Consider the following 25,657-nt stretch of genomic DNA (forward strand, 5'->3'; position numbering starts at 1 on the left):
ATTATCATATGAATAATATATAGTGTGGTTGGTGTGGAGCGTGGTGATCAACATTGTTCCTAATCATCATGATCAATCATTAGAAGTTGGGCATGCTGATTATCAGGGGAGGAGGAACTACTAAAAGCATCCTCAAAAGTATATTTTTTGTTATGAATATAAAAGGAATTAGATTTTTAACTATTCTATTCATATAAAATTTTATATTAAAATAGTTATTTTTATTATATAATAATAAAATAAAATAATATAAGATAATTTTAATTTTAATTATTTATATCAAATCTTAACATTAAATTATCTATTATGTCATTTTTCAATCGTTTCAACATTGACCTTTGAATTGTATTTTATTTTCGGTTCAACTCGACCGCTAAGATCTCGTATTCATTTAGGCTTCGTTTGGAACCAAAAATCCTCTCAACTCATCTCAACTCATCATTATAACTTTTTCAAATCCCAATACAAAATATAATAAACAATTCAACTTTTTCAAATCCCAAAATAATAATAATAATAATAATAAATAATATTCTAACAATATTTTATTATCTCAACTCAACTCACTTCAACATCCAAACGCAACCTTAGAAAGAAAAAGGGAGGAGAACAAGAAGAAGATGCAGTTGGACTCTCCTTGTTGCTGAGTGCCACTACTCAAGGCGTATTTTTCCAATCCATGTCCCCTCTCTCTTCCTTGTCCCTTGCTTTCTTTTCGTTTGCTATTTTTCTTTTTCGAGTTCGTACATCCTGAAAATAATTTCTTGCTGGGGGATTTGGAATTGAGTTTGGGATTTGAGGAATTCCTGGGCATACAATTTACAGACCGGAGTTGATTTAATTTGGGTTTTGCTGATTTACGAGTGGTTTGGATTCAGAGATGAGTTGAGATGATTTGTGAATAGTAAAATAAAAGTTAAATTATTTATTATATTTTGTGTATAAATTTAAAAAAATTGAATTGTTTATTATATTTTGTGTGTGAATTTAAGAAAGTTGTAATGATGAAATATGATGAGTTGAGGTAAGTTGAGATGAGTTACGAATACAAATGAGACCTTAATCAAAGACGAAGCTCTCAAGCTTGGTGGGGAAGAGCATTCTGGTTTTTCGAGAGGGGAGGAATAAGGCCGTTGATGAGAAAGAAATTGAGAGATAAATAATTGATAAAAAAATATATTTAATGTATCCACATGAATTTTTAAATTTAGAAAAACTTTTGAATGTCATTATAACTTTTGAAATTTATTTAATTCATTGTGAGCATATTTTGTTTTTAAATAGCTAAATATTCAATGGATTTAACTAATCCATTGAGGATGCTCGGCTTGGGAGGCTTTGACCATCCCAAATTTTTCAAAATTTGATGAAAATTAAATTTTAAAAAGTGTTTTTATAAAGTTTACTATATAAAAATTAATATTTAACCTCCCAAAATTATTTTTTTTAACTTGGCCCCCCAAACCTATTTTCTGGTACTGCCCTGCTGATTATTATACCTCTTTTGTTTTTTATTTAGGATATTCCAAGGCTTTTCAAGTCATCGATGGAAATTAGAGGGGGAGAGAGAGATTTGGTGGGATTTAAATGGCTTGATATATATAGGATCCATATATATATATATATATATATATGTATGTATGTATGTCCTCTAGTTTGAACTGAAGAGTTAAATCACTATCTTGAAATGACTGGTAATAGGATGGTTACTGTGAATTTCTCTCGATCTAATAAGACCCCATTATTATTTCAAAAGCAATTTAAACAAACGTTTCTAAACTCATTTCAACTCATCATTACAATTTTTTCAAATTTCAATACAAAATATAATAAACAATTCAACTTTTTCAAATCTTAAAATAATAATAATATTAAAAAATAATATTCTAATAATATTTTATCATCTCAACTCAACTCAACTCAACTCACTTCAACATCCAAACACAACCTTAGAGCAAGAAAAGCAAGCTAGCCAACTTCAAGTTCAAATTTAACTATCTTCTTCATGTGAAGGAGAGATCAAGCCAGCCAAATCAGCTTTATCTAATGGGAGGAAGATGACACCAGCATCGATCTAATTAATGGGACATTATCAATTAACCTTTATATCTTTTTATTTAATTAAATCAATTAAAACTCAATCATTTATCAAAGTTAGCGTAAGGGAAGATCAAGATGGTGGTTATGTCGTACGGACTTTTCAATCTTTTGCATTTTTTTTAAATAAACAAAAACAAAAAACAAATTGATCTTGTAAAAGAAAACGCATCAAATGCCCTTTTTCGCAATAATTTATTCTTAATTAAACCCTAAATTCAAGACAAAAGCAAGCATGTCAATATCAAAGACCCCACAATTTATTTATTCGATTGATTTTCAGCATTTTTTTATACGAATTAGTAAGTGATTTCTGAGGGAAGCCATGCCCCCACCACCAACTATCCACTTTAATCATTCATCACCTACAAGCTGCAATCAAAGCTATACTAAGAAAGTAAGCATTTTCTAATATATGCTTACTTTATTGTTATTATTGCTAGTTATACGTTTAATAAAAAGCTCTTTTTTTTTTTTTTATGATATTTTCCTTTAAATTCATTCAAGCACTAGCTAGCTAGGAGGAATCATCCCATTGCATGGAGTGTTGGTTTTTCAACAAACTTCATATGGTTGTCCTCACACTTTCAAACATCGAATAAATACTTTAGGGGATGGATTTGAATCATATATTAATGTTAAATATTATTGTTTTTAAGAGAAATGGACTATATATGGAGAAAAATAAAATAATTTTGGTTTTCAAGTTCTTATCCTTTTTTGTTTGGTTTTCTAATGTCACCGGCCAACATATTAACAAAATTCTTTGCTTTGGGTTCACGTGGTTCCAAACCAAGAGAAATTTGTATATTAATTATATATGAGTATTACAATTCTCATAAGTTCTCTATACCACATCCTGTTTATATAACATAATTTGATTTATAAAATTAATTTTAAATTTTAAATTTTACAAATCAAATATTATCATTTAAGTAACGTGGATAGTGTACTCTATACGCCGATTTGAAAATAAAATAATAGATTATATATATATATGGTAGTGTTGGTGGTGTGGTGTATGATCTTTCTTCGAAGCACTTATGTTATAAATGGGTATCTCATATTCTAGTACACATGTCCTTGTTTTGTTTATTACCCCCCACCCAACACTCATATCTTGAGTTTCCATTCGGATGTAGGGTCAATTTCCTTTACGATGCTGACCCAAAATCCTTAAAAAGCTTAGGATGACTGATTGGATTAACCCCACGAAAGGGGAAAAAAAGTATGATATTAATCAGTAATGACTAATCCGATAGACCCCACAAGAAAGTTTTGAACTCTTTACATAGAAAAAATACAAGCATATCTTATTTTAAACATTATCTTCAGGAAAAAGTCGCATAATTGATGAGTAAATAATCGTCATGTGAATAATAAAAAGAACTGATATATATTGATCATGCTCACAGATGAAAATCATGCACAAATGAATTAAACCACTAATCTTATTTTTTGTTAGCCAGATAACAAATAATACCCTAATAGTACAAAGTTTATTTGGGTACAGCCTAATCTTGTTCATTACTTTCTCCCACTTCACTGTGGAAGGAAAGCTGGATAAAGAGCATCTCTCTCTCTCTCTCTCTCTCTCTCTCTCTCTCCAGATAATATTAAAATATTATTAAAAAATAAAAATAATATTAAAAAATATATCTTAATAATATTTTATTTAATTTTTTAATTTTAATCTCATCTCATCTTATCTCTAAAAATAAATGAGTCCTTAATCTGCTAAAAATGGATTATTATATCAATTCTCATAAATTCTCTATACCAAATTTATTAATCTGCTAAAAATGAGTCCTTAATTTAGATTGTAATATTTTATCAGAAATATACGTTGGGCTCCACACTTTCATTGATGAAATTGTTACAAACTAACAATCTATAATATAATAATCTTATATATATATCGATAGTAAAATCTCATATGAATAAAAATATCATATTTATAATATAATAATCTTAAAAAATATTTTTAGAGTTGTTATAGTTATTTTCATATTTGAAAAGAATAATAAATTTACTGTAACTTATAATTTAGATGAAAACAATTTAGTTAATTTAATGTGAAGTAAATATAGATAATATTTACTAAATTTAAAGATAAAAAGATATTCGACTAATTCAATACCAATACTCTTAAACGCAGAAGGTGCATTTAGACCCACACTTCGACTGGTCGGGCACCGTCCTAGCTAGTCATCCGAACAACAGGTTCTCCTGCTTCATCAAGCATTTTGTTCTTTTTTTTTTAAAAAAAATGGAGAACCAACAGACCTTCATTGAAAGGTCATCAGAATATCCTGTGAAAATCTGCCTGTGAGGTTACAGTAAAAAACCACCTATTAGAAAGTTCATTCCCAATTCCTTCACGCGAAAAAGGAAAATAAATAAATAAATAAAAATCTAAGAACTTATTTATTGACACACCAATGTTAAATTCTGCTACATCAGTTAGTATAAAAAAAAATAGTAATATTTTAATATATTTTTTTTATAATTGTAATGAGTCCCATAATAAATAATATGTCTTGCAAAATAGCAACTCCTGTGACAAAATAGATCGATCAGGACCCATATGATTTTACAATATATAATTAACAAGTGAAGTGTGTTTTATAAATATAAGTCGTCTTGAAGGTTGAAAGAAGATAAAAATAAGGATGCAAATATCGATTTTATGGGGCTGAAATGAACTAAAAAAAGGGGGGTAATTGACTCGACAGTTCCCAAGTTTCCCCCATTGTCATCCATAGTGCGTCAAATTAGGTTGTCCACAAAATCAAATGACAGCCATTCACTCCTTGAACAGAGGTTTCGATCATTGGTATCTAACCAGTGCTGTATACACAATTCAATGGTGACCTGTGAAAACTCCGGACACTGAACCCCCTGCAGATATCAAACATAGATCAAGCGGTACAGATAACATTATAGGCATTCCAAAAGCAAGGTAAATCAGAATAAAAAAAATCTATTTATCATCCCAACTCCTATCATCCTCACATCATTACATGATGTGTCATTAAATGATAAGTTCACAAATAAAATATAATAAATAATTTCTAATCACCTAATGCCACATTATAGGATGATAAAAGTTGAGATGATGAGTAGCATTACTCATCAGAATAACCCAATTTCATATTCAATTGGATTTCTATATGTCGTCCTATAAAAAATAAGGATCATTCTTTGATACTCTCTCGAATAAACTTTGAAGAAATGAATCAAACGAATTTCTCACCAACAAACATGATTTCTTTACATGGATTTCACGGGACTAATCACACGAGACAACAGAAAGGGCTACCCGGAGATCGTTTGAGGTTCCGCATATATACATACGGTATGTTTCTATTTCCTGTTGATAAACCATAGGAGTATGGGCTGCATAGTGATTGCCACTGACTCTATCGCGCATGGAAAATATGATCTCTCTGAGAATTGGTTCATGGCCATTGAGAAGATTACCCATGCTCAGAACTTTTCTCCATGACTGGTTTGCAGTGGGAGTAGTAAACATATTCGATATAACTCGTCTCTCATGGGTCCTTACTTGTTGCTTCTTGTCAAACTCCTGAAATGTTAGATGCAAAATAAATCAGTCCAAGTTAAGGTGTTCCTGCAGAAGGGATGACCTAGAGTAAATTTGGAGTTTCTGCTAGCATCAAGTAAATAGTCCTCAGATCTTGTGATCAGCCGCATATTAAAATAAAAATCATTCTTCTAGGTAGAGGCCACCTATCGCATGATGTGTCCCAACTAATGGTGCCTTTTCAACACCCAGAAACACATGAGAGGGACTGAAGGATTTATCTGCTAGATTGCTACAATAAGAGTTGTGATGGTTTAAAGGCATTTTACCATTTGAACGTTGTCCTCTACTGAGCCTGTTCGCATTCTTGGAATATAAAAGTTGTAGTAGTCACTAAATATTGCTTCAGAGAGGCGTGGTGCTTGCAAGAATTTACGATGAAGAGAAGCTGCAACAGTCAGCAACTTCTCAACATGTTCGAGAATGCCACATAGGCGTCTCAGGTCTTCAAAAATCTCACTGCCAGCAGATAAACGATTTGCTGCAATGAACATTAAAAGTGTGAATGTAGATCCCAGAACTAATTCTTTCGAACCCATTCAGTCACTTTCTCAGAAGTATGAAGTGGAAGCAGGATGGCAGAAGAAAGATACTCATAAAAGAAAAAGGATGTAAGAAGAAAGATGAGGGATACCTTGCACAGGTTTCAACACAGATGCCATAGTAAGGTAAAGTTGCTCCATTTTGGTTGTCATCTGCTTCAAGCCTCCATAACTAGTCTGGTTTAAAGTGTCCGCTGAAGCTCTGAAGGCAGTGCTCACCATTTGCTCAAGCAACTGATGAGGTCGTATTGTTTCAAGGTAATGAAGGACCTTCGAAATAAAAAAAGGGTGCCATAAACAATTAAAATACAAAAGCATGGGCGAGACTAAAGAAATATGAAAACACAACACATCTCAAGCAAAATTAGTTTTGCATAAACACGCTGTTTGCTGATATGCAATTATAATTGACAGCCATTTTTATTCAGGTAGAAGGGAACAATGCTGTGGCAAAAAATAGAACATATATCACAAACATGTTTGTTTTGGCATCTACTCTCATTTTTAAAATATTTATGAAGTCATGTCCTAAAATGTTCTTCTTATTCTTCTTCCTTTTTTTCTGTACCTGAATAAATGGTTGTCAACAATATGATATTGTAGGGAACCGCTCCCTTGATATCCATGCAATTAACCAACATCCCAACGATCTAACATTGTAGGGAATCAATCTCTCAAGTAATCAAGGTTTGTTTGGCTCTTTCTACAAAGATTTTGTATTTGCTCATATATATATATATATATATTTGGTCTTGTGATTTATCGTTCATCGTATGACTGAAAATTTATTTTGCTGATCAACTCATAATGGTAATTACTTATATGCCATCACTAAGAAATGCCAAGCCATGTACATTCTTGGCGTCCAACACTGGTGGGCACGTGGAAACAGGGGTTGAGAGTGAAACTACACATACGAATCATGCTCTGAACTAATGTATCATCTCATGACATTGTGAAGTTGAATTTTGATATAGACTTGTTAAGCCTTACACTCTATAAATGTAAGGAGTTAAAGGAGAACTTTTGACTAATGCCGATACCTTTCGCTCATTCAGGACGTATAAACTGACAACAAGCTTTAAGAAAACTAGTGTGTTCAGAATCATATGAAGCCAGCCAGCTAAATTCATGAAAGGTTGACGATGAGCACTTTTGGTCAGGTATTGCTCAAGTATTTTATTTATCTGAACTAATATCTTGTTCTCGCAGTAGTCAAACAAGAAGATTGCAGTATGAAGAGCATACAGCAGGGAATTTGACAGTATAATATTCTCATCCCAAAGTACGACAGCAATGAACATTTTTTAGGGTAAACAAGCAAAATATAGATTTCTCCAAAGAAACTTACCTTTTCTCCTTCTCTATTTGGATCCAGGAGAGGCTTCTGCTCCGAAGCAGGCAAAGCAGGTGCATCATTCCAAATATTTCGCCATAAATTTCCATGCTCAGACATTCTTTGTGAAAGTTGTCCTCGAGGAGGCCAAAAATTATTTGGATTCACCGTAGCAAGTTTGTTAGTTGATCCATTTTCTTGGGCATCATCATTCTCCCAATCTCCAGGTGAATGCCATCGAATAAAATCTTCAAAAACGGCATCTGGATTTGCTGCTTTAAATGCTGACATGTCTAATTAAAATTTCAAGCTTGTCAATGACCAAGTATACTGTGCATTAGAAAAACAAGCCGAACATGTTTTGAAAAGTACTAGCAGTTTGTTATAAAGGAAAAAATACAACCCATGGCCATGAGACTGACAGAGATGAGAGACACAATGGACATATTACTTCATTTTTATGTCATAGATGTTACCTAAACAGCAGAAAAAAGAACACGAAAAAAATGAGAAAAAAAAAATAAAGCAAAGTAAAACAGTTCAAGCAACACAGACAACCTGAGAACAAAGAAGATTGATTTTTGTTTAAAGGAACATGTGCTGTCTGAGAAAAACTTCGGTTGAAAAAAGTAAGAAATAAATAGATATGCAGTAGGATTCAACAGAAATATAATTTTGACTTAAGACTAAGGATATTGTTGCTATCTACAACCATAAGAACTTGGCATCTGATGGCAGCAATTTCTCATTTAAACCAAAGATGGTGCTTGAAATGGCATGATGTAAAGCATTCTAACAAGTTCTTGTAATGCCTCTAGTCATTATTTTAGTTCCACATGCCAGCGGTTTCAGTCATAGAGGCCAATAAGACTGTAAATGGCTCTTCGTTTGAGTCCTGAGAACGGGAAGAACTGTGTCGAACGTCATTGTGCAAAGGTACAAACATGATTAATATGGTCCGTGTACAAGTCTAACCCCCTCACAAAAGAATGGAAATTGGAGATTATTACCTGAAGATAAGATATCTCTCTCCAACTGAGCAGAAAAGTTCTGCGATGGAAAGACGGACAATGCTTCTTCAGTCAATCCTATGAATTCGGTCATTGATATATAGGCTAGAAAGAATACAAGCTTACAAATGAATCGCCAAAGGCTTCAACAGCCTGGAGCCGCTCTTCATGCATGTCTTCTGTCATGAGTGGTGCATCCTACAATGACGAACTGTTGTGTTCTTTGACAAATCACAAAAACAAAATAAAAACTTAAAAAAGTAAAGATTATAAGTAGCCTAATGAAATTTAGAGAAACCTGAGTGAACGGGACATGCATTTCTTGATTTGACTTCAGAAGCATCATAGACCCCACCACACGAACTGAACCCCTCCTGATACAGTCGGAAGGTTTAGGATCAGCCAACACCACTTCTTCAGGCTCACTACTATATCTCAGCATGGTTATTCCAGAATGATGTAAATTCTCTGGTGTCAAGGGGCTGCGATATCATGAAGAATAAGGTTATGCACAAATTTACATGCCTAGCATAAAAATTTATCGTTCCAAAGGTAATACACAAACCGGGAAAAGTAAAATAATCCCTAGGTTTTACACGTTTTTTAAAAGCCTCATTGGATTTTAAATTTTATTATATTATTACTCCCCACGTTCAAACAATTTTTTTGCAATTAAGTCTTTTTTTTTTTAATTAAATCATTCCATCCATATTTTTTCAAATGAACATAATATTTGTCAAGATGTGTAATGTCTAGCTCTACAACAAAATGCACGATGTTAGGTCTAAAAAAAGTAATGTCACCTAAAAAAAAATGTCTAATTAAATTTTAGAAAAAATACCCCTATCTGCAAGGGAGGGTATTTGTTTTGTTTCCTTATATTATTTTTTATTATTTCCAATGATCTTTTGAGCTGATGTGGCATTTTTTGTGTTTTAAAGTTGACGTGTCAAATTTTAGACACGCCAAGTTTTGAATGTGTATTGCGTTGCTTGGGGACACATGGCAAATATTTCGTTAATTACTTAGATCGTGATATATCAAAATTCAAGCAAAATGTTATGCCATTGAGCTTAGCCCCCTTCTCTTCTAAGAGATGATGACCCTTAAGGTTGCAAGTCAGGGCAACCACAGCAATTGTTACAATTAGAATAACCTGCATTACTGGACACTGTCCTTGAGCCAACCAATCCCACACAAGAAGTCTAAAAGATATTGAATAAGAATTCTCCTAAGGCAAAAGATACACAACTGCAGCAGGGCAAGAGAAATGATAATTCAATGGTCACAGTTCACAGCTTGGAAAGCTTTAATCACAAAGAATTTCTTCATCAACAAAGTCTATCTACATAAAAGAGCAAGAATTGATGGCACAGTATGCATCATTTAGCAAGAAAAAAAGAAAGAAAGAAAGAAAGGAGAAGTAAGGAAGTCGATATCTTTAGCCATAAGGCAAAGAGGAGGGATGAATGCAATCTCAGTGCACTTAAAAGGAATCACTCAGAGAAATAAACGTAGATGTTTATAATATAAAAAATTAAGGAAATAGAAGAAAGCCAAAACAACTCCATAACCCCATCTAAGGCCAGCCAATTGTTAATGAAGAAAATAATGTTAGTTCTCACTTGCTTTAGTTCACCTGTCACGTTTCCCCTCGAAATCTTCACTAGGTGTTCGCATTATGGATGAGTCTGAGTCTTCTGCAACTGAATCCTCCTCCTGCAAAAGGTTAAAAAAAAAACACTTAATGCCAAATGCAAACAATGAAACAGAGTAAACAGTGTAAGCCATGGAACAACAAGGTATACAAGAACACTGTTATGACCTTTGTATGAGGAGAAGCTTGATCCATGCTTCCAATACAATCTTCGTAGTCTTCATTCAGCTCAAGCTTCCTCTCAATGCATATTGCAAGCTGAACAAGACAATTTCCAGATAAAAGAAAGGTAACAGATCTTCAAGTCCTTACAGTCCATACACAACATTTATCACTTAATTTAAAAGACAAATGCTGCAAAATAACCTATGGTGGCCAGTTTAATAGCTTATTTGACAGCAAAATATATAGCTCATCTATTCCATACCAAATCTGAATAATAAACAAGCCAATATTGATAATGGCAACACAAAGTGAAAAATGTTTACATTCACAATCTGACTGGGAAAACACATTAAAATGATTAATTAGCTCAGAGAATAGACAAGAGATGCCGCTAAACCTCTTACAAACCATCTGGTATGCCTGGATCTCAATATAAATTGCCAGAAATTACTGGCATAATGTATGTAAAATGTAATATTTGAAGGAATACTGTTTATGAAAATGTTACATGTGGACCCAATGAATAGTTCACCGTTTTCAGCTCTAAAATCCCTCAGAACTCCCAAACCAAGGGCAAAATGTGCATATCGTTCTTTGCTCGCATCATGCCATCTCCAAATTCTCAAGGTTTAAAGTTTTAAACACGGAAGTTTTTGCCATTTTAGCATAGGCATTGTGCTAAAGCAATAACTTTCTATATAGTCAGGAAATGCAGAAACTTATTGTAAACTTATATAGAATATGGCTCCCCAGTGTGTCAGAAAACAGAGATGCAATGTACTTTTTAAAACCTAATTCCTATGCAAAGGAATGGTTCACACCAAAGTTCCTTGGAAGAAATATGCATCCTTTTACCATTTGTAGTTTCTGGTTAATCAAACAAGTGGATAAGTCAATTGAACCATTAGCTGGCATTTTGGGCAATGGCTGTGACTCTTCCCAACACCACCGAACTTCTCGAACAAACTCTATCCAAAGCACCGCAATAGCTGATAACATGTAAACAAAACCCAAATCCAGTCATAAGAAAATAGCTCTATGCCTGGGGATACATTTCTCAGTAGCTGCCCTATAACTGAATTTTTTTGATCGGTAAACAAACTTTTATTGATCAAAAGAGTAGGCACTGGTAATAATATAACTTTCTTTAACATGTTTATTCACTCAACTATACGTACCACGTATGTTGCAGCTGCCAAACCAAAGACAGTTTAAACAAAACTGTGCAAACAGAGATTGAAGGGGTGCGCCTTTAATAGCTCGAGAACTCTTATGCCCGCCCTTGGCAAAATCTGGGTCTCGCACTCCTACACAGAGTACAAGGAGTAGCAACAATAATATCATTGCATTAAAAGTATCAGAGATTTTTCCCTCATATAAATTATCAAAGAAATTGGAAGGAAGGTGGTTCCTTTCTCCATATATTGGTAGTCTGAATCTTCTCATTGGTAAGTACTCATGCATCCACTAGGTCTTGAACCCACAACCTTAGGCTCCACCTGTTACTATGGGGCGAGGAAGTTTTGCTTCAGTTAAAACTCATTGGCTTATTGTATGGTTTGTATAAGTAATAAGCACGAGTTTTCTTCCCATTATGTGATTATTTTCTCTCTCTTCTTTTTTTGTTTAATGGAAGCAGTGGCGGAACAAGAAATTTTACTTGGGGACTGTTCTAACGTCTGACACATTTATGTAAAATAAAAAGAGACAAATGTTAATCTTAATTTCACGAAAAACCATAAAAACATAATTATATATAAAAATCAGATCTCAATAAGTTGCTATATACATGTAGAAATAAAATTCTTAAAATATAACTTTAGCATATGTTTCAAATTTCCGACGACAATGTTTCATGGAATAAAATCTATCCATTATTATATTTGTAGTGAAATGTTTAGAATTTGTTTCTTCATAGAAACTATCAATGATAATTTAGAATCAGATCTTTCATTCTAGTATGTAAGCTAGTTTATCAAGTGTCATATAAAATCTAGATATTTTGGTGTCATATTAAGCACATAATGCTACAATTGAGACCTTAAATAAATTTTTTCTGGCTCAATGAAGTCTAGAGGATAAAACTTCTCAACTATTTTTCATATAGATCATCAATGTTAAACTGATTTTTCTTTCATTTATTCACTTTGTATTCCATATTAAAAATCCTAATATTGTAAAGTAAAAAAACTTTGTGATCCAAATTAATAAAGTTATTATATCTCGTAAACTTAATTTTAATATAATCTTGGAGGGGCAAAATCATAGAAAATAGATAATATATAGAAATTATACAAAATTTTGGGCTATAGAAAAAAAATGGAGAGTGGCATTTCTATGTATATAGAAATTTTAGAAAACTTTGGAAATAATATGGGGATTCTAAATTTTTTTTTTTCAGCTGGGGGGCGCATTTTCTATTTATATAGAATTATGGGAAAAACTTAGGGGACATTTTGAATTTTAAAAAAGTTTTGGGGGCCCCCCTAAGCTTGACATATTTCTGCCGTTGAATGGAAGTGTCTTACTTAAGAAACTTCCCAACTGGCTATTTCAGCTCAGCTTCCTCAAAGTTCATTCAGTATGCTATCTCTCACTGTTGATTAAAATTGCATGTTTGTTAGACTAATAATATATATTAAATATATTTTTATTTTGTAAGTTACTGGACTCTGAACCAGAAGAAGAAAACATCACGATCTCGTAATCAATACTCAGTGGAAAGTGACAGCAAGTCCAAAAATACAGCTACGTCAAGGTTGTAAACACGTACATACACATGCTTCAAGTCTACGAAATAGAACCCTAATACCAAAAACAAAGCTAATAGGTAGGTAGATTTTTCTGATCCAACATAGATAATCAGAAGAAACCACTACAATGTACAAACCACCTTATCACAAGAGAAAATAACTTCAGAGAATGCGCCATGAAGATAAATTATTTAGTGATAAGGTACAGTGCAACCGGTACAGGAGTACCAGAACTTATGGCCCAATCACAAATCCAGCTCACGTGCCCTTCATATGAGTCAAGTCATGATGAATGTTCTCCTCAAATGACAATGCAAAGTAGGCAAAAATGCAATGAAGTTTATCATGTTATACCCAGGCTTGCAACATGCAACAGTTATCAACCACATGAACAGAAGCTAAAAATTTTAGAAAGTACCCTCATGAAAAAGTTCTTTAAGTACACGATCAATGACTGTAGGTGGAGGTATAATCATTGAGGTCTTCAAATTATCAGGACCTGTGTTTTCAACTGATACAAAATAAAGATGAAAAAGAAGTTGAAAAATGACGCAATAAAAAAATAACATCACGTAAAGAAAAGGACTAAAAGCTACAAATAATCCAATATATTTAGATAAGGAATCTGATACAACCACAAGAAAATAATGATTCAAACCTGAAACAAAATCTTCGATAAATTGAGCCTCAAATGACATATCTAATGCATCAATCAAAAGGTGCAATTGGGAAGAAAATCCAATTTGGTTTCCTTTGGAACCATCACTTCTGACCCCAAAAAAAAGAAAAAAAGCTTGTAAGATGTTACACATTTCAATCAGATAAACATCATTTTAAAGGAATGAGAAGAGAAATGGATATACTATCAGGAGAGAATAACCAAATTATACTGGCAGAAAAGTCGGAATTAAGTTATGCCACAACAAAATGGATACCTTTTGCTACTAACCAAAGCTACGAAACATAAAACTCTAAACAGTTATTATTGCGATCTTGTTGAATTATTTAATTACATGAGGGGAATTTAGGAAGATTCTACACATTAAGTATGTGAGGTGTAGGAGCATAACATGCATCCAAAACTAATACACATTTTAATATACATCAAATTTAAATATATTACCAATGTGAAGAAAATTTATAAATGTGCCATAAACTAACATATATTAAACTTAGTTTTCAACACCGACTCAAGTCGGACAACATTAATACCATGTATCAAATTTTAGTTAATGCTGTATACTGTCTGTGTACTTTGGGCTATGCCTATTCTAATTAATATAATCTGTTACTTGTAAAAAAAAAGAAGTTAATGCTGTATAAAATTTTAGTTCTGTCAAAAAAGTCTGTTTAATAGAGACTAACTGCAACAACTACTTATTAAAAAAAAAAACTGCAAAAACTACTTTAACAATAGCTTATAAAAAAGAAATACAATCTAAAAAGTTATAGGCAGGTTGTCTGGATAATTATTTTTTCCATTAGAGGGTGAATAGTAAGAACCAGCAGCAACAAGTGTTTACAATATCACACGCCTAACAAACATGACAAGCATACTTGGCTATAAGTATATTATTTTGACATAATATTATTGAATTACATCTAACAAAATGAATTCTTACAAATTTTGAGAAAATTTGGGAAATAGTATCCACTTCTCAGCATCATGAGGTGAATCATTTTCCAATTCGGCCATTTGCAGAGAGCTTTCAATCATCTTCTCTGACCATAGGGCAATCAATTCAAATCCTGTAGGCAGTGAACCATCAAACAAAAGGAACAGATTATCCTCTAGGAAAGGCAGGCTTAAAGCAATAGAGAATCTTTAGAAGCTTTCATCAAGACAGAATCTTCCAGCAATTTTAAGCTTTTAAACCCCAAATAACAAGAAAAAGAGAACAGGTAAATTAGAAAATAAAGAATCTTCTATCATGTCGAGTCATTTTAGCAGGAAAACTACAACGTTTTTGAAGGACCCAATTGATATAATCCTGGACACCATCTGAAATTAATGCTAACATGACAGCTTCAGAAAGTAAATAGGTCCATGATGAAAAGTCCTAGACACAATGTACCTTTAATCGGGTCCTCTGCAGAATACCACTCACTCCAAGGACAATCGTCATCCCATTGCACTTTGTTGTGGGTATCACTAACAGGGTTTCCTCCAGGTTCTGTAATTTCAGCATCAGTTCCTTGGAGATCATGGTCATCATCATAGGGAATTGTTCTGTACGTTAGCTTCATCGTAAAATTGACTTTGAAAAGATGCACAGAAAAGTCCAGTGTGGAGTAGGCCTTCAACATCAGATGAAATATCATTATAAATCAATGATGTAATATGAAAGTCATAAAAGAGCAAGGCCTTTGATTCTCATATGAAAACTCAAGCAAAAACTTGGTCATGACAGCATCACGCAAGCACAGAGTGCATGAAAAGATGTCCATACAACATAATGGAGAACATTCACAGTTTTGTATACAAATAGGATAAATCAAAGAATATAGTTGTGCCGTCAAGGTACGTGAAGTACAATATCGTCACATAGATTACATCAATTAATTTTTACTTTCGACCTAGCTGCTAGAGTTGATGTATGGTTAATTAATCAAATAAGAGAGCTATTAAGAGATTAATACAAGCCAGGGAAGATAAAGAACGGTTAGTGAAGCTGATCGGTTTCAAAGCATAATATAGTTGCAATTGAATCCATAATTTGCCAACTCCATAACACAGCTAAAGGTATATCGTCATTTCCTAAATGTAAAGTACTGTGAACACTTACAAACTTTGAAATAAACAACTCGTACAATCCTTCCAAATGCATAAGTTGTACTGGAACCTGTGTACCGATATGATCTGCCTCGAATCTTCTGGTGAAAACAGTTCCCATATTTTGGATGCCAATGTATGCTTTCCTAGAAGGATCATGTACTGGAACAAGTGCAGGCAACAAACTACATGTCCCAAGTGTGTAAGTGATATGATTCAGGATAAGTTACCCACAGGTAAAATACAAATATAAGTTAATCGTACAGTATCCAACAGCATCGTAAACTGTTCATCAATAACAGTCTGAAAAAAGTTGTCCTACAATTATTGGAGAAGGAAGAGGTCGATATGAGAAAAAGAAAGCCTCAATAGGTTCCCCGGTGGTGGAAGAAACTTTCTCGTTAATTTTAAAACATATGTCGCTATGCTTTAAATACATCCCAAAAGGAAATATTAGAGATAGACATTTATTCTTCAAATCTTAGGAAAGTGCATGGCCATTCAGGCAAAAAATATAGAAAACATATGACCAGGTTGGAAGCACCAAGTTAATTCGCAATGCGCCAACTCACCCAGCCATGGTGCAGGACATGGAGAGCCATAATTCACCAATAGTTATGTGGAAAAATCTTCAACTGAGAACCCTACCTTGAACAATTTGTCAAAGCAATTGCAACTGCACTTAAAAGCTTGCTAGCCTCCGGTGCATCAAGTACTACACCACTAGCACTTTGAGGAGCAATCACCTGGTGATGCAAGCACATTGTGTGAAGTTAAAAAAAACACTTAAAATTTGTCATACAAAAACCAAGATGACAAGTCAAAACACACCAAAAAATCGTTAACCCCAAAACACATCTGCAACTCATGCAGGTTGAAGTTCCAGTCTGAAACTCTGCCTGTGTCAACCAGAATTCAGATAGATAAGAAGTATGAGTATCCACAATACGCAAAAAATAAAATAAATCACCAGGAAAAATATTGACGTACTGTCATTGTTGGTTTTCTCAAAGTAGTACTCCATGCAATAGCTTTTTGAGGCATACTTCAACTCAGATTTGACTTTATATAAGTTCTTTGAAAATTCCAGGTGAACAGCACCCTTTTCCTATAACCAAGTAATATGTATATTCATATTAGAAGACAAGACTGGATGGTGCTTCACTTCTTCTTCTTTTTATAAGATATAAATTTTATTGATATGAATGAAATAGGCATAGCCCGTGTACAGTAACAAAGGTAAATGAAGTAGCAAAAAACAAAAGAAACGGATTTTAACAAAATGAATTTGCTTCTGTGTCTATGATCCAATTCCCACAATGTATATGTCGAGCATTCCAAATCCAAGAAAGCATACCAACAAATTTTTTGGACCATTGGCCATCCATTGCCGGCAAACTGCCTCTATTTCAGAAATGAACCTGGAAATGTGAAATTTGCTAGCATCAGATTTTTTCCGTTACATTCCAACAATACAGCAAGTTCAGGTGGTTGGTAGTTCATATCAATTACCTTTCCCATGAAGAGGCGAGCGTGAAATCATCAAAGTGCTCAACCTGCACCAATATGCAATTGAAAAACACCAAAAAAAAAAAAAATGCCAAATTCGATTTTGGATATCAGATTAACTCAGGAATTCAGCTCAACTGGATAAAGCAAAAGCAGAGAATTAAGTACAATAATTAAATTTGCAAATCAAACAATACAATTAGAATGGTCAAGAGTGTAGATGGAATTCTAATTCTACTACTAATAATAAATAGTTATAACTCGGTGGAAATGAAATACATGCCTCCTCTTGCGGAGCCTCGTCTTCTGCATTGGAATCTATTTTGCTGGAGGACGCCATGAAAGATCTCAGAGAGTAGAAAACTAGCGGGAAGTATTCTTCTTGGGTTTGTATACCCAGAAAAGCACAGAGAGAAAAGACTCGGATTTAGGATCGAGATCTAAACAAGGAAAAAAGAAAAAGAAAAGAAAACTAAAAAAAAAAAGTTTGGGGTTTCGGAGTTGGAAGAAAATTAGAAGAGCGGGCAAGGCAGAGATTTTCTGTTGTACCGTGTACGTTTGCCGACGAAAATTGGAAGTAACCAGTTGGTTCGAAGATTTCCGTTAATTTTTTTTTTATAACTCTGGAGAAAGTATTTTGACTTTTTTTTTTTTTTGTTTAAATGTGAAAATGTAAACAAAATTTAATAGTTTCTTTTTCCTTTTTTTCAAATTTCTTCTTACTAATTACTATATTACTTTTTTAAATTTCTAATTTTTTTTACCTATTTTAATTTAATAGGACTATTTAGCATTTAAGATCTTTTAGGAATAATGTTATATTTTTAATAATAAAAAGGATCCGTTAAAATTGCTTGATAGGTCAAGAGACAAAGTTGAGATTGAAAACCCATTCAAAAGTTAATCCGAAAAAACTAGCAGTTTTTTTTTTCAACTCTGCAATATCATTGAAAGGAGCATCAAATTAAGAACTCTCATCATGATTTTCTATCTTATTCTTTAAAATATATAATTAAATTTTCTTTTTTATATTGATTTTTATTATATCTCAAGTATCAATTTACCTATTCATATATATTTTTTGACTATCAATAATATCCTTGTATATTTTGATATTTCCAATATCATGCAATTAGAACGTGTACCTTTAGAGTTGTTTATTCTTAAGTTACACTAAGTACTCCAACAAATTGAAATCAGTACATTCAATCCTACGTGAAGTTTCAATGATGAACTAAATAAAGCTTCTCCCTTTATAAATGTGTATCATTTTAACGGGAAAAATGATTTTTATAAGTCTCAAATAGGACAATTCTTCGAAAAAAATAAATCCCACTTTAAAAAAGTGAAAAAAAAAATTATTTTTTATCAATAAGATCCATTTTTTTACAAAAGACTATGTATGAAATTTGTTTATTTAGAACTTATACTTAGCATTAATAAAAAAATATATATCTTTGATAATATGTCACGCACATCTTCAAAACGTTGACATATTTTGCAAAAACATAATCATTTCATCAATCATGGCATTTTTTGTTCCCACAAATTTCATGAGGCAAATATAAGATGGAAGAAATTTAGGACTCAAGAAATGAAATACTTAAATTGATTATCCTTCTATAACATTTATACAGCATTCAAACCTTACTTTTTGATGAACAATGCATGTATATGTAGTTATGAACGTGGACTTTAGAACATAGAAGACTCCTTCTAAGCATCAGGTGCCGCCACCAAACTAATATTTGTGAGGGTCATGCTACAGTTTGATGATAGATTTCAACATTTTTCAGTCCTTGGAACATCTGCTGATGAAATAAGACAGAGAAGACTCAAGAGCATCATCATCTTCATCTATAGCTGTATCAGAATCGACACATTGGAATCGGCTCCCAAATTGGCGTATGATTACATCTGGATCATAAACTAGCAGATGAATTCCACACCTTTTCACTTCAACGGGTTTCGTAAGTTCGATGTCCAGCTTTCTCCGAACAACGGACACCTCGATTTCGTCTCCACTTTCCATCTTCGCTTGATCACTAGGTATCTTGAATACCAACAAATAATCTTCAACGGTTATGGCAACAACACAGATTGATGGGGAATAATCGTATATCTCGCCTCTAGTTTTGTTAATCATTCTTACGAAAGGTTTATTCACAAACCTTTCGGTTGCTTCATCGAATGCAAGAACAGCACAAACAAGTAAAATGCAGACTTCACCCTCTGTAAGCGAAGGTACATGAAACGATACTGAAGATCCGGTTGTCCGATGGCTAAACCAATTTGGAACTTCACTACCAGGGAGGATAACGATAAGATCACCCAGATAAGCACCCATGGTCAATGACTGCTCCAGAAAAAAAATGTTAACGTCCTAGAACACAGAGAGACAGAGACAGAGAGAGAGAGAGAGAGAGAGAGAGAGAGAACCTGGAGAATGCTCATCCTGTAATCACGAGCTAAATTGTTGCATCCTTGCATTTGAATGTATAACGTATATTTCGAACTCTCCAAGCCATTAATCTCAACCAGTTTGTGGCACTTACTAAGACGTAAATTTCTTAGTTCCTTTAGGTCTGAGAGGTCTGTGAGTCTTTCCATTGATGTGCAGCCACTTGCATTTAAGTCATGTAAACTTGCGGGGAGTTCTGAAACAGATTGAAGACTCGTACACTCACTCAAAAACAAATGCTGTAAGTTAGGAAGGCGACCGATGCACTGAGGTAGGTTCCGAAAGTTGTTTTTTGAAAGATCCAAACTCTTGAGAGAAAATAAATCCCCCAGGTCATTGGGAATCCCATCTTCGGACAAGTTGCAATCACTGAGTACTAGTACTGTCAAAGAACGCAGCCCAGAAACAGAAGGAGGCAACAAACTTATGGGGTTCGATCTTTTTGGTGACATCCAGGGCAAGAAATGTGACAACCTAGATTTAGATGAGTGTCCTGTACTTCCAGATAAAAGTACAGTTTTCAGATTCTTCAAAAGGCCAAAGGAAGATGGTAATTGCTTAATACCGGTGTCCTCCACACGCAGCTCTGTCAAAGATATCATGTTACCCAATTCTTCTGATAACTTGTCAAGTTTTAAGCAGCCAGATAAATCAAGACTTTCAAGAGACCTTAAGCTGTAAATGCTTTTTGGAAGATTCTTAAGGTTCTCGCATCCTTTCAAATTCAACAAGACAACTCTTTTCAGAAGTCCAATAGACTCATGAACCTCAACCAAGCTTGTGCAACCTTCAAGTATCAGAATCTCCAGATGTGCGACATGTAAGAAGTTTGGTAATTTAGTGAGACATTTGGAATGACTAAGATTAAGAACTTTTAACTTATTAAGTACCTGCAAAAACAAAATGATTAAAAAGATACAAGATAAGAAAAGGTCATGTGAGTTGTACATTTAATATAAATAATGAAATAAAAGATATTGTAAGATCATTACCTTGTTTCCCTTCCAGACTTGTCTGAAATTACTATGCTGCATGTCAAGAACGACAAGGTTCTCGAGATGAAAATTTGGTGGTAGACATTTTAGGGGACACTCATGCCAACAAAGCCATTTTAGCTCCTTGGAAAAGTGCGTGAAGCATCCCTTGAGGTTTACACTATTGATCTGGAGCAACCTCAAATTCTTCATGCCTGCGAATGCTTTAGTTTGTACATCTTCAAGTATGGGCAAATTTAGGCTGAGACCTTCCACTTCTTCCGATCCCTGGCAAGAAAGATTGTCGGATTAGCAATGCACATCCTCATCTTATGTAGAGCTAGAACACCTTTTCAACTAGACTAGGCCTAGATATTCTCATTATAATCTGGAAATACTAAATGATTTAGACATGATTAGGATAGCTTAAAACGTGATTGTATACATTTTTAATGTTGCAAAGTAACACTTGCTTACATTTTTTGGGATATATTGGATGTTTACTTGATTTAGACACGTTTAGGATTACATTATACAAAGTATATATGCACGTTAGGTAAAACGAAAAATCCACAGGGATGCCTATATATAATGTATGTTTTGTGTGTCCCTGCATGTGCAAGTGTTCAAATAAACGAAGTGCATATAGTTCTTAGTTCTTACCGTATGTTTATGCAGTACATTTAAGACATCCTCAGGAAACCACAGCCTATTGCGTTTCCCAGAATTATTGGGTGACTTCTCAAAAACAATCTCTCTTCCCATATCTCGAATCAAATCATGCATCTTCAACTTATTTTTCTCATCAATCGTCAGCAGGGACCTTTGGATGAGCATACTGAAACCGCTAGCTGGAAAGAAACCACAACCATCGAGTATTTTGATGACATATTCTTTGTCCATATCAATAAAAAAACATGCGACATCAAGAAATATGTCCTTTCTACTATAATCTAGTGAATCAAAACTTCTCCGGAGTATTTTTTGAACTTTGTTGTGAGGATTTCTTCGCAATATTTTCAATTCGTGTTTCCATTCAATGATACTTCTTCCTTTTAGAAAAGAACCCAAAACCTCAAGAGCTAATGGAAGTCCTCCAGCATACTCCACTGCACTTCTTGAAAGGTCTTGGTAAGCTTCTCTTGGATGGACCATCCCAAAGGCATGCCAACTCAAAAGGCAAAGAGACTCGAACTGATTTAATTCTTTAACCTTATATTTGGCATTTACTCCGAGTTGAGTCAGCAGATGTTCATCTCTTGTTGTTACAATGACTCTACTTCCCGGACCAAGCCATTCAAAGTGTGAGGCTAATGCATGTATTTGTTTCAAGTCATCCACATCATCAAGAACAAGAATAACTCTTTTGCCAAAACATTTTTCCTCAATCAATTTGATTGCTCTATCAACACTGTTAACCTTCAAATTCCTTCTTTTCAAAATATCAAAAATCAGTTGTTCTAGCAAATGAAGTAAACCATTGGACTGCTCTGAATTTTCTTTAATATTCAAAAGACAACTGCTTCCTTCAAATCTATTAAATATTTGGTTATAGACAGCTTTTGCGAGGGTTGTTTTACCTATACCACCCATCCCATAGATGCCTACAATGCGAATGTCACTTGTTCCAAGACTTAATAAAGCTTTCATCTCTTCAACACGAGAATCTAATCCCACTGGTTTTTCAGCAACACATAAGCCATCAGGTTTTACTTTACAGAAAACCTCTTCAACAATTTGATCAATGAAGTTTGATTCGTACCTAATCATTATGTCAAAACAAAAAAAGTAAAACAATAAAATAAGCCCAAGAAATGAAGAAGGAGAAGAAGAATAGAAGAGTCATCAGCACCAAAAGGATGTTATCATCTTTAGTCATCCGAGACTAGTATGTCACAACAATCAATTAAGTTTATATCAATCCCATTGACAATATCATGTAAATGCGTCTTCTATATCATTTTTTATCTTATCCCAAAGTCGCGAAATAAACAATTTTCCCCCTTTCTAGTGTCTCAGGCCATGCTTCGACACTAGGAATTCTCATAATTCTCAAAATTTCTCGGAATTTCATTTCCAATCATCACTCAAATCATAAATATTTTTAAATTTTAAATTTTAAATTTTTTTATTTAATCATAACTTAATCATTATTCAAACACAAAAATCAATATAACTTTTAAAATCTTCAATACAGAAATAATATTAAAATAATATTTTTACTATTTTTATTCAAATTTTTTCTCTCCAACCATTTTATTATTATTCACAAAAAGACACTGCTACTGAAACCAAGAGTTCCAACTGATGCTTCCAACAGATCACTATAATTGCAGTTTTTTTTTTCTTACAAATATTTTTTTAACATTTTTTAAAAAAAATAGAATTTATATATTTTTTAAATTCTAAAAATTAAAAACTATATCATCTCATCTTAAAATATTTCATCTCATTAGACTTGGATAACCAAACGTGGTCTAATTCTTTCTCTACCAATTTTAGATCAACGTTCAACTTCATCTTCATCAATTTTCATCTAAATTTTAAAAGAAAAGAAAGGGACAAAAAAATGGGTGGTGCTACAGTCCCCGCTGGAGGCTCCCGTTGGGGGCTGTATTATTATTTAAGGAAAAATATATGCATCTGCCCCACACTGGCACACACTCAACCTATTGAGTGTAAAAAAAAAAAGTGATGTGAAGTGTGTGCCGGTGTGGGGCAGATGCATAGCATTTCCCATTATTTAATATATATTTTGTTTAAATAATTTTTATATAAGTTTTTTAATATTTTTAAATATTTTTAAAAAATAAAATAAATTTAAAATATTATTAAGAAAATATTGTTTTAATCCAAAAGTAAAAAAATATATATTAAAAAATACTTTCTTAATCACGAAGTAAAATAAAAAATTATAAAAAATATAATTTTTTATTTTACTTCATAATTAAGAAAATATTTTTTAATAATATTATGATTTTTTTTTAAAATATTAAAAATAGTCATACTACAGACCCCGTTGGGGGCTTCTGTTGAGTTTAATATATACTTTTTTATATGTAATTTTTTAATTTATTTTTTATATAGATTTTTTTTACACTTATAAATATTTTTAAAAAATAAAATAAATTTAAAATATCATTAAAAAGCACTTCTTTAATCAGAAAATAATAAAAAATCATTAAATATTAATTTTTATTCTACTTCGTAATTAAGAAAATATTTTTAAATAATATTCTAATTTTTATTTTATTTTTTAAAATATTTAAAATTATTAAAAATATTTATATAAAAATAAATTTAAAAAAAAAACATAAAAAAATACTACAGGTCCAAGGGAGCACCAGCGGGGCATGTAGCATTTTTCCAAAAAAATAGCATGAAAAGGCGCAGGAAACTATAGCATTTTACCCATTTGCAATACCGTCGAGATCCCAACCGGCACAGTCTGTAGCTTCGGTAAGAGCCTTTCTCCACCTCTGCACCCTCTCCATATCCGCTTGAAAGCGCTTTTCGTGCTTAGCAAATGCTTTGGCAACAGTTCCCGTCTGTTTTCGTATATCTGAGGGATTCACATGATAAAATATGGGAAGAAGAGTGTGACCTCTGGTTTTCGTACAGTTCAGGATCTCCGCAAGCTCATCAAGGCACCACTTGGAAGTAGCATAACCTTTAGAGAAAACTACAATAGAAATCCTTGATCCACGAATGGCGTTCAGCAGTTCTGTAGAGATGTTCTCCCCTCGTGGGAGTTCATCGTCATCTCGGAAAGTGTGAATTCCTGCACGCACCAAGGCAGAGTAGAGATGATCGGTGAAGTTCTTGCGGGTGTCTTCGCCTCTGAAGCTCAGAAAGACATCGCGATCCCAATGATTCGAATGAGGCTTGGAAGATGATGGAAAGGTTTGATCAGCCATGGAAAAGGCGGTGCTGGCTGCGGTCGAGTTAGATTGGATCGGGAAAAAGAGACAAATCCAGCAAATTAACAGTAGGCCGGGTAGATAAAGCGCCCAACGTCAATATCTTCAAAGCATCGCGTGGAAGCCTTTCATGAGCCTGCACCACCACCCTCGGATTCTCTTCTGGCCACTTGGCGGTCAGGCCCGAGTACAGAGTCGGTGTTGGTGCTCAAGTGCTCGAGAGAACCGAAAGAAAATGGGTTTAACGCTCAGTTTTTTCTGGGATTAATAGCCAAGACGGACTTGAATTAGGTTTCTGAAACAACCAAACCAAAGGGAAAGTTATTCATGTGAAAAAGAAAAGGAAGAAAAAAGAAAAGAATGAGCTATCTTGACTTGAGAAGACTCATCAGTCATCACCATTCCCCACCGACTCGCTTTTGACTGGTTGAGTTCATTGTTGGCGAACTGAGTCGAAGACCCCATGAAATTTCGCAGAAAATGATAGTCCAAAGCGAAGAATATGATACGTTCCATTTCGTTTATCGCGAAGAAGAGAAGGGTACGGTGTTATTTTCATAAAAGTATCTTCCGATCAACATTAGATATGTAATAAATTGAACGCACATCGGTAACGTCTATTTTCGAAGTTTTAGATCCTAAAAGACTGACAATATCGGAATCTCAATTTCATAGATAGACTTATCCACTTGTTTGTTAATGAAGAGTTCTACTGCATATACTTTAGTTTTTTTTTTTTAAATTCAAATTTTGAATTTTAAATTTTATAATTTTTAACATATCAATAATTTATATGTAGAAAAATAAATTTTTCTTAAATACATTTAATATTTTCCTAACCAAAAAGTCCCAT

The 25,657-nt window shown here is 33.4% G+C and overlaps 2 protein-coding genes across 5 annotated transcripts; both read right to left on the minus strand.

Annotated features, from left to right (window-relative positions):
- Positions 1-5,154: 5,154 nt before the first annotated feature.
- On the minus strand, positions 5,155-18,020 carry LOC108996923 (rab3 GTPase-activating protein catalytic subunit). Of its 4 annotated transcripts, none has more exons than XM_018972966.2 (22): positions 17,733-18,020; positions 17,453-17,496; positions 17,298-17,361; positions 16,931-17,048; positions 16,772-16,839; positions 16,589-16,686; positions 15,954-16,125; positions 15,243-15,465; positions 14,790-14,916; positions 13,826-13,932; positions 13,586-13,678; positions 11,593-11,721; positions 11,270-11,403; positions 10,418-10,507; positions 10,232-10,311; positions 8,891-9,074; positions 8,719-8,790; positions 8,593-8,632; positions 7,598-7,875; positions 6,339-6,516; positions 5,974-6,185; positions 5,155-5,686 (listed from the first exon to the last, which is right to left on the minus strand). In XM_018972966.2, the coding sequence occupies exons 1-22, from the start codon at positions 17,787-17,789 to the stop codon at positions 5,390-5,392; spliced, it is 2,865 nt and encodes a 954-aa protein (XP_018828511.1). In that variant the 5' UTR covers positions 17,790-18,020; the 3' UTR covers positions 5,155-5,389. The 4 variants fall into 4 exon arrangements, with proteins under 4 accessions (XP_018828511.1, XP_035540992.1, XP_018828510.1 ...); XM_035685099.1 differs by having other exon boundaries at positions 13,586-13,666; positions 13,826-13,935; XM_018972965.2 differs by having other exon boundaries at positions 13,826-13,935.
- A 1,041-nt stretch (positions 18,021-19,061) lies between these two features.
- Positions 19,062-25,365, minus strand: LOC108996883 (disease resistance protein RPV1-like). Its single transcript, XM_035685098.1, has 6 exons — positions 25,180-25,365; positions 24,296-25,099; positions 21,548-22,646; positions 20,903-21,172; positions 19,889-20,800; positions 19,062-19,805 (listed from the first exon to the last, which is right to left on the minus strand). The coding sequence occupies exons 2-6, from the start codon at positions 24,799-24,801 to the stop codon at positions 19,242-19,244; spliced, it is 3,351 nt and encodes a 1,116-aa protein (XP_035540991.1). The 5' UTR covers positions 24,802-25,099; positions 25,180-25,365; the 3' UTR covers positions 19,062-19,241.
- Between the last annotated feature and the right edge of the window lie 292 nt (positions 25,366-25,657).

Source organism: Juglans regia, chromosome 14 (assembly GCF_001411555.2).
Source record: "Juglans regia cultivar Chandler chromosome 14, Walnut 2.0, whole genome shotgun sequence".
Taxonomy (NCBI): Eukaryota; Viridiplantae; Streptophyta; class Magnoliopsida; order Fagales; family Juglandaceae; genus Juglans; species Juglans regia.